Raw genomic sequence first — 13,351 nt, 5'->3', positions numbered from 1 at the left:
TCTCAAAATCATTGTTCACTCCAATTATATAGGAAAGTTGAAAGCATGTGGTGGAGGAAAGGGAAGGTATGCTGATTTTATTTATTTACCATGGAGAAAGAAAGATGTTCAAAGGAAATTATAAAAATTATGATTTACTGATATGAAATGAGCTAATGGAACCTTTTCTTTGAATTGTCAGTCTTACACTTCAAAGATGTATCCAAAATCATAGAGTAAAATCTCTGGCGTTTTACAGAATGATTAAGTCATCACCCATCTTCACCCTAAAGGATTCAGAATTTTTAGTACAATGATGTGCTACAAATATTTTAACAAGACGCTCCTATAAAACTGTTCTCTCTTAATTAATGATAAACTCACATAAAAGGGGTTGCACACATTCAGTAAGAATGGAAGTGACCAAAGAATCTGTTTCACTGCTTTTGTCATTTGAACAATACCTTGTTCATAACAATGAACAAGGAAGATGGAAAAATATTTGGTGAACGAGAGAGATGGACTTTGCTGGAAACATAAATTTAATATTTATATTAAAGTAGGGCCCAGAGGTCCCAATCAGAATCTGGCGTGTACTGTGCTTGATGCGGTACAAACCCATATAAAGACAGATCTTTAGTGCAGAGACCTTAACAGTTTAATAGTGACATGGGATGGGTAGCAATAGAGGGACATGTGTATGTATGAGACGATCCTCATCCACCCCCTCAATCTAGCCACTCTGCTTATAAAACATTTATATTTTGCTCCTTAAAAAATACACTAAGTGTATTAATAATACACCACACTGCCCAAGGTGCATTATTTGAGGAAGAGTAAATACCTTAGTGAGACTGGTTGTATCTTCCCCAGTGAAAATATTTTGAAAGTACTCCACACATGGAGCAATCTGGTCTATTTAAAAGGCTAGCATATGTTCTTCAGACGTATTTGAGGCCCAGGGATAAAGTCATCTTTGGCAAAGATTAATTTGCAGTTGCTAACTAGATGAACTCAACCAGAGGCAGAAAAAAAAAATCCTTTCATTTTGTGAGGGGGACACTTTAATATGAGACACTCTTGCATGATTATTTTGGAATCAAATTAATTTCCCTTTTATTTTCCTGATGTTCATCAAAAGCTCCTAACTTTTGGGATGTTTTCTCAAAACAGTTACAGTAAGGTATCATTAGAGAGTGGCCATCCTAGTTGAACATAATGTAATTTGGCTACCGTTAGTGGAAGGACTTTTGCTCCAAATAAATAAGAAATCTGTATTTAAAATTAAATCATTTCTTGAAACTACTGTGCCTCTCTGTTCCTGCCCTCATCCGCAGAAAAGAAATAGATATTCACACCTTTTGTAACAAAGATATATAGACAAGAAACACTTAGCAACAGCAGGCCAGATACGATTGTTTCTCCTTGTACCTTATTCACAGCTAGCAGACTTTCTTCAGTACACCGGAAATCGGGTAGTGTTTGAATAATAGCTGGGACTTCATGCAACATGCTTTAACACCCACAGTCTATTGGCATTTTTTCTAGGCTTCATATTTATTGTTCACGTAATTCAGAGTTTATTTTTGACTGGGTCTATAACCACAGCTCTAGAATTGAAGCAGCTGCCAATTGTTACAATTGGAAAATTCTATTCACTCCCTAATAGAAGACCATGAAAGCCAGCCTTCTCCATAACAGTAATGGAGAGCCTGAACTGTCAGTGATTGGACGAGGAAGGCAATCCCTCTATCCCACTTTACCCTCTGACATGAACATATGCTTTAAGTGCTTTTCTGGATCATGTCCATAGTTGGCTGCCTGCACACATGCCTTACCCTGAGAGCACAGGGGAGCAGCTGGTAATGGTCTTTTTTCCATCTTTTGTCTTACCTCTTCCATTGGAATGACTTGAGCATATCCACCTCCAGCAGCCCCACCTGAGCAATTAAGCACATGGTCATGTCAGATTCATACCAATTCCGAAAAAACCCTTAAACACACAAAAAATAAAGTACACAGCTTTGATATTTAAATATAATCAATATTTTAATTTCTATTACAGAAATCACTCAACCACTGGAACAAAAAAAGTGTATTAATAATAAAAGCCATCAGCAGTTAGACAGTGATCTCAGTGATGAATGCTACCTACCTTGTAAAGCAAAATATGGCAATGAATTTGGGTACGTTTAAGATTCTCCCTCAAGGTTAATTAATTTAATTACTAAACCTGAAGAAGACACAGGATGCACCAAAGAAGGAATTAAATCCTGACCTTGAATGCCTATTTTCATCACTTTACTTGACGAACATCTCAGACTACCATCTACGTTTTGCAGCATTGTTGCACTTGTTTACACAGTAATTTAAACAAACTTAGAGCCCTATAAGTTAGAGATGGTAAAAACTCATTAGAACATTCAATCCATCTCCTTGCTAGTTCAATATTGTCTCCTGCATTATGTTTTCTAGCGTTTTGTATGTATCGCTTCTTCCCATTCAAAGCTCTTACAAGAGGCCTGCAAGTATCAGTCATGCTTGTCAGGAAAACCGACACCTTCCAGCCAAACTACACTTCAATAAAACAACTAAGAAGTTGAAAACAAACAAACTAAACCCAAACGCAGTATTTCCTTCTGATATGAAAACGGAAGTAAGTTTTGCAAACACTAAGTACCTTTAACTCCAAAAGTAGGTCCCTGGGAAGGTTGTCTCAGACATGCAAAGGAATTCACATTAAGATGTGCAGTTAGAGCTTGAACAAGACCAATCGTGACAGTGCTTTTCCCCTCTCCAAGAGGTGTAGGTGTTATCCTAACAAAACAAAACAAAGAGAAAAGATTTATCAGGATCTCTACTGATGTCAACTGAAACAAGGATATCAAAACTTATGTCTTTTTATTTGAAGTAAGAGTATTTGTACAATGACTTTCAACAAGATTGCATTATTGCCACAATACCTGTTATCCCTAGCTAAAGTTGGAATGGTGACTTACATGTGTCGTCCATGTGAGTTATTTACTAGGACAGCAGAAAAATAGGGTATTTTGGCAGAAGTTCTGAAGACTATTGAATTTTCTATACATTTCATTTAGACACAAAAGTCTCAGTCTCATGAACAAGTCATGCATCAAACAACTAAGCATGCAATTGAACCTATTGTGTTGTAAATCATGGAATTTTTTTATTTCCTATTGCTCAATGCATAAATAAAATACTATTTAATTTTTCATTAAAACAGCACAGATTTTGTTTGAAAGTCTTTACTTGTTCTTTAACTTCCATGTCCTCTCACAGCAACAATGTAAGACAGGGAGAATTATTTAAAACAACAACAAAAAACTGGAACCAAGTATAGTCACTATGTTCAGTTAAACATGATGATGTTCTCTCACAGTTTTGCAGATTTAGAGCCCAGAAGGGACCATTATGATCATGTAGTCTGACCTCCTACATAACATAGGTCAAAGATTTCATGCTTAGATTCTTGCATCTAGCCCAAAAACTTGTCCGTGCACTACTACAGCATTTATATTTTAGAAAGAAAAGGAGGACTTGTGGCACCTTAGACACTAACAAATTTATTTGAGCATAAGCTTTTGTGAGCTACAGCTCACTGCATCGGATGCATTCAGTGGAAAATACAGTGGAAAATTATATACACAGAGAACATGAAACAAATGGGTGTTATCATATACACTGTAATGAAACTGATCAGGTAAGGTGAGCTATTACCAGCAGGAGAGCAAGGTGGAGGGGGAGGGAATAAACATCGGGAAATAGTTTTACTTTGTGTAATGACCCATCCACTCCCAGTCTTTATTCAAGCCTAAGTTAATTGTATCCAGTTTGCAAATTAATTCCAGTTCAGCAGTCTCTCGTTGGAGTCTGTTTTTGAAGTTTTTTTGTTGAAGAATTGCCACTTTTAGGTCTGTAATCGAGTGACCAAAGAGACTGAAGTGTTCTCCAACCGGTTTTTGAATGTTCTAATTCTTGACATCTGATTTGTGTCCATGTATTCTTTTACATAGAGACTTTACAAAAACTAGACAAGCCATTTACAACACACACTTTGCTTCTCTACAAAAGGAAAAGGACACTAAACTATCTAAACTACTACATGCCACAAGGGGCCACAACAGTGGTTCCCTTAACCCACCCAGCAATATTGTTAATCTATCCAACTATACTCTTAGCTCAGCAGAAGAATCTGTCCTATCTCGGGGCCTCTCCTTCTGCCCCTCCACCCCCACGAACACACCTCTAAACAACATACTAACCCACAGAGACCTTCCTACCAAGACTACAAAAAGAAGGATTCTGGGTGGACTCCTCCTGAAGGTCAAAACAACAGACTGGACTTCTACATAGAGTGCTTCCGCCGACGTGCACAGGCTGAAATTGTGGAAAAGCAGCATCACTTGCCCCATAACCTCAGCCATGCAGAACACAATGCCATCCACAGCCTCAGAAACAACTCTGACATCATAATCAAAAAGGCTGTCAAAGGAGGTGCTGTCATCATCATGAATAGGTCATCATGAACAATAGGCTGCTAGGCAGCTCTCCAACACCATTTTCTACAAGCCATTACCCTCTGATCCCACTGAGGGTTACCAAAAGAAACACCATTTGCTCAAGAAACTCTCTGAAAAAGCACAAGAACAAATCTGCACAGACACACCCCTGGAACCCTGACCAGGGGTATTTTATCTTCTACCCAAGATCCATAAACCTGGAAATCCTGGACGCCCCATCATCTCAGGCATTGGCACCCTGACAGCAGGACTGTCTGGCTATGTAGACTCCCCCCTCAGGCCCTACGCTACCAGCACTTCCAGCTATCTTCGAGACACCACTGACTTCCTGAGGAAACTACAATCCATCGGTGATCTTCCTGAAAGCACCATCCTGGCCACTATGGATGTAGAAGCCCTCTACACCAACCTTCCACACAAAGATGGACTACAAGCCGTCAGGAACACTAACCCCGATAATGTCATGGCAAACCCGGTGGCTGAACTTTGTGACTTTGTCCTCACCCATAACTATTTCACATTTGGGGACAATGTATACCTTCAAATCAGCAGCACTGCCATGGGTGCCCTCATGGACCCAAGGTATGCCAACATTTTTATGGCTGAATTAGAACAATGCTTCCTCAGCTCTCGTCCCCTAATGCCCCTACTCTACTTGCGCTACATTGATGACATCATCATCTGGACCCATGGATCTATCTGGCTTTAAGATTAAACTTGATAAGTTTATGGAGGAGATGGTATGATGGGTTAATATGGTTTTGGTAATTAAATATTCATGGTAAATAGGCCAAATGGCCTGTGATGGGATGTTAGATGGGGTGGGATCTGAGTAACCCAGGAAAGAATTTTCTGTAGTATCTGGCTGGTGAATCTTGCTCATATGCTCAGGGTTTAGCTGATCACCATATTTGGGGTCGGGAAGGAATTTTCCTCCAGTGCAGATTGGAAGAGGCCCTGGAGGTTTTTCGCCTTCCTCTGTAGCAGGGGGCACAGGTCACTTGCTGGAGGATTCTCTGCTCCTTGAAGTCTTTAAACCATGATTTGAGGACTTCAATAGCTCAGACATAGGTGAGAGGTTTTTCGCAGGAGTGGGTGGGTGAAATTCTGTGGCCTGCGTTGTGCAGGAGGTCGGACTAGATGATGATAATGGTCCCTTCTGACCTTAGTATCTATGAATCTATGGAAAAGAAGCCCTTGAGGAATTCCACCATGATTTCAACAATTTCCATCCCACCATCAACCTCAGCCAGTCCACACAAGAGATCCACTTCCTGGACACTATGGTGCTAATAAGCGATGGTCATATAAACACCACCCTATAACGGAAACTTACTGACTGCTATGCCTGCCTACATCCCTCCAGCTTTCATCCAGATCACATGATCCATTGTCTACAGCCAAGCTCTACGATACAACCGCATTTGCTCCAACCCCTCAGACAGAGACAAACACCTACAAGATCTCTATCAAGCGTTCTTACAACTACAGTGCCCACCTGCTGAAGTGAAGAAACAGATGGACAGAGCCAGAAGAGTACCCAGAAGTTACCTACTACAGGACAGGCCCAACAAAGAAAATAGCAGAACGCCACTAGCCATCACCTTCAGCCCCCAACTAAAACTTCTCCAACGCATCATCAAGGATCTACAACCTATCTTGAAGGACAACCCATCACTCTCACAGATCTTGGGAGACAGGCCAGTCCTTGCTTACAGACAGCCCCCCAACCTGAAGCAAAGACTCACCAGCAACCACACACCACACAACAGAACCACTAACCCAGGAACCTCTCCTTGCAACAAAGCCCGTTGCCAACTGTGTCCACATATCTATTCAGGAGACACCATCATAGGGCCTAATCACATCAGCCACACTATCAGAGGCTCGTTCACCTGCACATCTACCAACGTGATATATGCCATCATGTGCCAGCAATGCCCCTCTGCCATGTACATTGGCCAAACTGGACAGTCTCTACGTAAAAGAATAAATGGACACAAATCAGATGTCAAGAATTACAACATTCAAAAACGAGTTGGAGAACACTTCAGTCTCTTTGGTCACTCAATTACAGACCTAAAAGTGGCAATTCTTCAACAAAAAAAATTCAAAATCAAACTCCAATGAGAGACTGCTGAATTGGAATTAATTTGCAAACTGGATACCGTTAACTTAGGCTTGAATAAAGACTGGGAGTGGATGGGTCATTACACAAAGTAAAACTATTTCCCCATGTTTATTTCCCCCCCTTCCCGCTCTCCCCCCCCCCCCCCCCCCACTGTTCCTCAGATGTTCTTGTCAACTACTGGAAACGGCCCACCTTATCACTACAAAAAGTTTCCCCTCCCCCCCCGCTCTCCTGCTGGTAATAGCTCACCTCACCTGATCACTCTCATTACAAAAGGAAGGGATCAAAAGGAATACTACAACACTGTGCCTCGCATAGTGAAAATCTTTCTTAACCAATCCCTATAGTGTTGTCCCTAAATTTCTGCACAAATCCAAAGACACTCAAAGCTAACTGAAAAGGAGTACTTGTGGCACCTTAGAGACTAACCAATTTATTTGAGCATAAGCAAGTGAGCTGTAGCTCATGAAAGCTTATGCTCAAATAAATTGGTTAGTCTCTAAGGTGCCACAAGTACTCCTTTTCTTTTTGCGAATACAGACTAACATGGCTGTTACTCTAAAACCTGTCAAAGCTAATTGTTTCAGATAAATGTGGCTTTGGGGTGTACTCTTCTCTTGATGCAAGCAGATGGCTTCCATTAGCAACAGTGGAAGTTCTGTGAACATTTTCTGAGAATACTACACTTTTTAGCGATAAAAGATTAAGTGAAATGAAAGATGCCCAGTTTATAGATGTCCCTCCTACCGTCAGTTCAAAACCTTTGGCTATTTCCATCTTACTTTAAAAAAGAAAAGAGAAGGTTACTCACCTTGTGCGGTAACTGTGGTTCTTTGAGATGTCCCCCACTATGGGTCCTCCACTTCAGGTGTGAATGCGCCTTTCGAGTCCTTGACTGGAGATTTTCCACAAGCAGTGCCTGTTCAGGCTGCGCATGTCCTCTATATAACCTCATGCCATGCCCCGAGGGTATTTAGGGGTGCTCTGATGAATCACCCCTCTCAGTTCCTTCTCTATCTGAACGTCCATCAAGATCAGACTGAAGCAGAAGGGAAGGAGGCTGGGTAGTGGAGTACCCTGTAGGACACCTCTCAAAGAACCCCAGTTACTGCACAGGATGAATAACCTTTTCTTCGAGTAATGTCCCTATGGGTGCTCCACTTCAGGAGACTCCCCAGCATCCTCCTCACAGGGAGGGGGAGCTTTGGAATCAATTCCAAGACTGAAGATAGTACAACAAGTGCTGCATCAGATCTGACGGTATGGAGCAAGGCATAGTGTTTAGAAGTGATATGCACTGAATGGCCACGTAGCAGCTCTGCATACCTCAAAAAACAGAACATTTTTGAGCAATGCTGTAGAAGTTGCTTGTGATCTGGTAGAGTGTGCTACAATGCTTTGGAGCAAAGCACCAGCTGCATCATAGCAAACAGTAATACACCCAGGGATCCATCTTGACAGACTCTGTGAAGAGATCTGTGGACCCCTTTGATTTTTCTGCGATGGAGACAAAGAGTCTAGGTGACTTCTGAAATTGCTCGGTCCTATCCAGATAAAAGGCTAATGCTCGTCCTGCATCTAATGTATCAAGGGAAGTCTCCCACTGAGATGTATGTGGTTCAGGACTGGTAAAGGAACAGACTGGTTAAATTGGAAATCTGACTGTACCTTAGATCAGAACTTGAGGTGTGGTTGTAGCAAGACCTTGCCCTGGAAAAATACTGTAAATAGTGGGTCTGCGGGCTGACATGATAGCTACCAGAAAGCTCGTCTACATAAATAAGTGAAGCAGCAAGCCGATTGCCATAGGTTCAAAAGGAAGTCCCATAAGGTATCTAAGTACCAGGATTAGATCCCAAGTGGGATTAGCATTCTTAACCTGGGGGATAAAATTCCCCAGGTCCTTAATAAAACTTCAAGATATAGGGTGCTCAAAAATTAGAAAAAGCTGATATCGTGGCAAGATGAAAAACTTAACAGAGCTAATTGATGAACCCCATTTTTTAAAGTCTAATAGATAATGCAAGATGGCTGAGAATGGAGAAGATTCAGAAACAAGGTGATGATAGTGGCACCAGTGGTGGAACCTCTTCCATTTCTGAAGGTAAGTAATTTGAGTTGACTCCCTCCTGCTGTTTAGTAAAACTTGTACTCCTGTCGAGCAGATGGATTCTAATCCTGCGAATCATCCGAGAGCAATGCTTGGAGATGGAGGACCCCCTATCTTGGAGTAATGCACAGGACCTGCATCTTGGGAGTGGAGATGGAAAATGGTAGGAAGCTTGAGCATCGGGTGGAAAAAGGTGAAGCAGGTAAGGATACCAAGTTTGCCATGGCCAAGTCGGTACTACAAGGATAATCCTGGCCTCGTCCTGCCCTATCTTGTTCATCATTCTCAGAATTAGTGGTGGTGAAGGGACTGTATAGAACAGACCCTTTGTTCAAGGAAGGAGAGAGGAGTCTGTGAAGGAGAGATAACCTAGGCCTCCTCTTGAGCAGAAGTAGTAGTATTTCCTGTTACTGGATGTTGCAAATAGGTTCACCTGTGGAAGTCCCACCTCTGTAACATACCATGAAGGATTTGCAAGTCCAACTCCCATTCATAGTCCCGGGAGAAGCAACTGCTGAGCATATCAGCTGTGATGTTCTAGACTCCAGGAAGGTAAAAGGCTGAGATCTCAATCTGATGGGCTATATAACAGTTCCATAACTTTATAGCTTCGGTGCACAGAGAAGGGAGATCGTGTTCCTCCCTGTTTGTTGACATAGATCACGTGAGCTACTTTATATATCATGATTCTGATTGAGTTGCACATAATGAGGGTTTGGAGCTGAAGGCAGGCATTCCTGACTCCCTTGAGTTCCAACAAGTTGATGTGGAGACCTGTTTCCTGAGGAGACCATCTGCCCTGAGCTGTGTGTGCATTGAGGCATGCTCCCCACCCTAACAGTGATGCGTCTATTGTCACAGTTATTGTTGGAGTTGGGCAGATGAAAGGGAAGCCCATCCAGACATTCCACTGATCTTTCCACCAATCCAGAGACATCTTTACAGGAGAGGAACCATAACCTGTTGTCCATACTGTCTCTGGTTGATGAAGAGGTCATCCTGAACCAGACCTGAAAGCAGCGGAGGCATAATCTTGCATGCTCAGTCATGAAGGTGCACATTACCCTATGACCCAGAAGATGCAAACAGTTTCTTACTGTAGTACGGGGGCTTCTGTGAATTGTCCCAACCAGACTAGATAAAGTTATGAGTCTGTCTGTGTGAAGGAAGGAGCTGGCTGCTAGCAAATCCAAATATGCCCCTATGAACTGTATTCTCTGTACAGGGGGCTAATTTGGACTTTATGCTTAGCTGGAGACCCAACTCCTGGAAAACTAAGAGTGCTGTCTGATTAGTACTGCTTCATAAGATTGGCCCTTCAATAGTCAGTCATCAATATACTGGAAGACTAAAATTGCTTCTTGCCAAAGGTAAACACCTGCTACCACTAAAACCTTCCAGAACACCCCTGGGGCCACTGAAAATGATCCTGACCCATGGTGAAGTGCAGGTATCTCCTGTGTGTGGGATGTATTGCTATATGATGTCCTGTAGGTTGAAGACAGAAAGCCAGTCTTCTGTCTCCAAAGAGGGGTTTATGGCCACCACAGTCACCATACAAAACTTTTTAGACTTTATTCAATCATCTTAGATCTTTTTGGCAAGAGAAAATACTTTGAGTAAAACCCTTTCCCCCTGTCAGGGGATGGGACAGGTTCTAGTGCTCTTAAACAAAGGAAGGAGTGTACTTCTTGATTCTATATAGTCTCATGAGATGGATCCCTGAAGAGGGAAGGAATGGGGAGGTTGGGAGAGACAGGAAGTGGATGGTGTAGCCCAATGTTATAACCTCCATGACTCACTTGTTGTAATACGCTGCCGGGCCTATTGGAAATGGGAAAGACGGTCTCCTCAAGTGGGGTGGTAGGCAAAGGTTTGCAGCTCAGAAGAGGTGGGAGAGGAGCTGAGCCCTCCACCTATCTGTCAAAATTGCTGTTTTGATTATGACTGAGCACTAGCTGAAGGAGGGTGGGAAGCTCTTTTCCTCTGGAATCTCTGTCTTTTTCTAGTGGGTTCAGTGGTTCTGTGAAAACCAAAGAACTGAGCCAGGTACAATCTCTGTGCAGTTTGAGACCTGCTAAATCTTCTTGTTTGTAGGGAGACAAAAATTCTGAGTCCCTGGGGGTAATGTAATATTTCTTATCTGCCCATTTACAAATTGGTGGTATGGTGGCAGGAGTTTGCCACAGTATTTGCTGGATCCAAGAGCACATCATTAATGGGTAGCAGAACCTAGACAGGTATTGCCAAGTGCAAAATATCGTGGAGCTTGTGATGCGAATCTCCTCCTCAAGAGGTATATCCACCACCTTCTTTGCAAGGTCCTGGAATTGACAAAAACTATCAGCCATTGATGGTGGTGGACGCATGACTACCTCATTCAGAGATAAAGACAAAAAACAGAGGTGAGGGCAGTTGCCCCATTGTCCGTCCTAGTCTCCTATTCCTCAAAGGTCTCCTCATGTTGGGGGTTTGGTGGAGGAGATGGTGAGATCCTAGTTTCCTAGTGCAGTGGAGCAGGAAGTCTAGCAATTTGCTGCCGAGACACCACCCAAGGACCCAGTGTGGCCATTGGGGAGGCTCACATGGGAGTGGGAGTGGTACCCAGGACTGATCTTCCCATCATCCCCGACATGGACGAGGGTCTTTATCAACATAAGGGTTCCCATAATGTTGTGGAGGGGTACCCTACACTGATGAGGAGGAAATAACGTTGCCTTCATTCTCCTCAATATCTTCCAATGGGAGGGTGGGGGGAGAGAAGAAATGGATGGAGAATCCTGTGGTCCTGGAAGCACTGGTAAGCTGGAGACTGGGGTCTTGGTAGCGAGACTCACTCAGGTCACAAGCAGAGGGGACTCCAGCTTGTCTGACACCGACAAGTCCCTGAAGTAACTGAATTCTTGCAGTTCCGAGTGGGTCACTATCAATGCAGGAGTTGACTTAGGCAGTACCGTTGGTTTGGAGCACGCAGGTACTGGGCCCAAAGGGGTGAGCTTTTGTCGGTACAGACAGAGCCAAGAGGGAGGACGCCACAGGTAAATCTGAAATAGACGTTGCCAATCTGGAGGTGGATGGTACCAGGGCCCTGCTGGTGCCATATTTCTCTGAAGTGCTCTGGGATCTCCTTTCTCCACCAATACAGTCTTCATCGGCATGATACTGAGTTGAGAGGTCAAGGCCTCCAACACCATAGACCTAGCAGGAGATCGGGATTTCTTGGGAGCTGGTTCCTTGTGATGGGAGACCAAGCTCCTCCTCCTCTTCTTCAGAGCCTTTCCTGAGTCCTCCATAATCTTCCCCTTCTTCTGTGAGACTTTAGCTGAAGTCGAAGGCGCACTGGACCTGTCCGGACACAGATGTACAGGTATGGGAGGTCTGGTCTGATTCGGCAGGGAGCATCTCAGCAGCAGCTTTAGTTTGGTCTCCCGATTCTTCCAAGCTCTAGATTTCAGAACCAGGCAAAAGTTACACTTTGGGGACACATAGGACTCTCCCAAGCAACAGGTACACTTAAAATGGCTGTCGCTGATTGGTATAATCTCCTGACAAAAGACTGGCGGCATTTGAAACTTGACGAGTCATGCATGCCAAACCAGGCCAAATAAGCTCTCCAGAAAAAAATGGGGGAGGAAAAACAGGGAGAGGAAAAACTGAAACCTCTCACAGCACTAACTAGAACACTGAACTCACTAAACGACTACAAAATAGGCAGATACACTAGAGCTCTATCTCAGGCCCAGGCAGTAGAGAAGGAACTGAGGGTGGTTTGTCTGAGCAGCCCTATGTACTCTTGGAGCATGGCATGAGGTTGTACAGAATGCATGTGCAAGCCAAATGGACACTGCTAATGGAAAAATCTCCAATCAAGGGCTCAAGAGGCATATGCACACCTGAAATGGAACACTCACAAGGACACGACTGGAAGAAGAATACTCCCTTATCTAAAATTTAGTATGAACAACATATGGCTCAGAAAATTTTCAGACACGCTCAAAATGATTCACTTGAGGTGTTTCTTTCTTTCAGCTGCAAGAGAAAAACGAATACAAACCAAGGGTCCATTTTTGTTCCTGCTGAACTCTCAAGGAAAAGCTTTGCAAAAAAAGTAACACTTCACTGTTTAAATTTGTGGTATCTTTACTGCTTGCAGTGAAACGAATAGTTTATTTAAGGTATGTGACATTAAGGATTTCATTTTCATTCCCACAGAAATACAAGCATTCATGCATATGCTAGCCAAAAGGGGCAACCTCCTATAGTATGACCTCTTCAAGATTCAAGCTAAATATACAATTCTAATTAGAAACATCCCATTTTCCTCCTCTAGAAACTTTGCAAGGTATTGTTGTCCGGTATAAGCTCAATTCATAACCATGAGGCACAAAACAAACTGAAATCCTCTTTTTGCAGACAGTTATGAAATTGTCTGGCTTAGAGAGAAATTCTTAAGCTATTTCTTGACCATAATAAAGATGATGACTCTTAACCCAATAGTTTATAGCTTAATAAAGAAACATAAAACCCACTCAGTTTGTCACATATTTACTTTTTAATCTCTAAATGGAAATAAAAATATCAGGATAATGT

The 13,351-nt window shown here is 42.7% G+C and overlaps 1 protein-coding gene across 5 annotated transcripts in view; it reads right to left on the bottom strand.

The window, feature by feature from the left end:
* Window positions 1-13,351, bottom strand: part of MTHFD1L (methylenetetrahydrofolate dehydrogenase (NADP+ dependent) 1 like) — a 249,431-nt gene that overhangs the window by 177,824 nt on the left and 58,256 nt on the right. For all 5 annotated transcript variants that reach the window (XM_077813207.1, XM_077813210.1, XM_077813209.1 and 2 more), the window contains 2 exons: window positions 2,660-2,796; window positions 1,873-1,919 (listed from right to left, as the gene is read on the bottom strand). In XM_077813207.1, coding sequence (XP_077669333.1) covers window positions 1,873-1,919; window positions 2,660-2,796 — 184 coding nt within the window. The remainder of the gene's footprint in view (window positions 1-1,872; window positions 1,920-2,659; window positions 2,797-13,351) is intronic.

The sequence above is a fragment of the Eretmochelys imbricata genome, chromosome 3 (assembly GCF_965152235.1).
Source record: "Eretmochelys imbricata isolate rEreImb1 chromosome 3, rEreImb1.hap1, whole genome shotgun sequence".
NCBI classification, from domain to species: domain Eukaryota; kingdom Metazoa; phylum Chordata; order Testudines; family Cheloniidae; genus Eretmochelys; species Eretmochelys imbricata.
The sequence above is the reverse complement of the archived record's forward strand: the minus strand, read 5'-3'. Positions and strand labels throughout refer to the sequence as shown.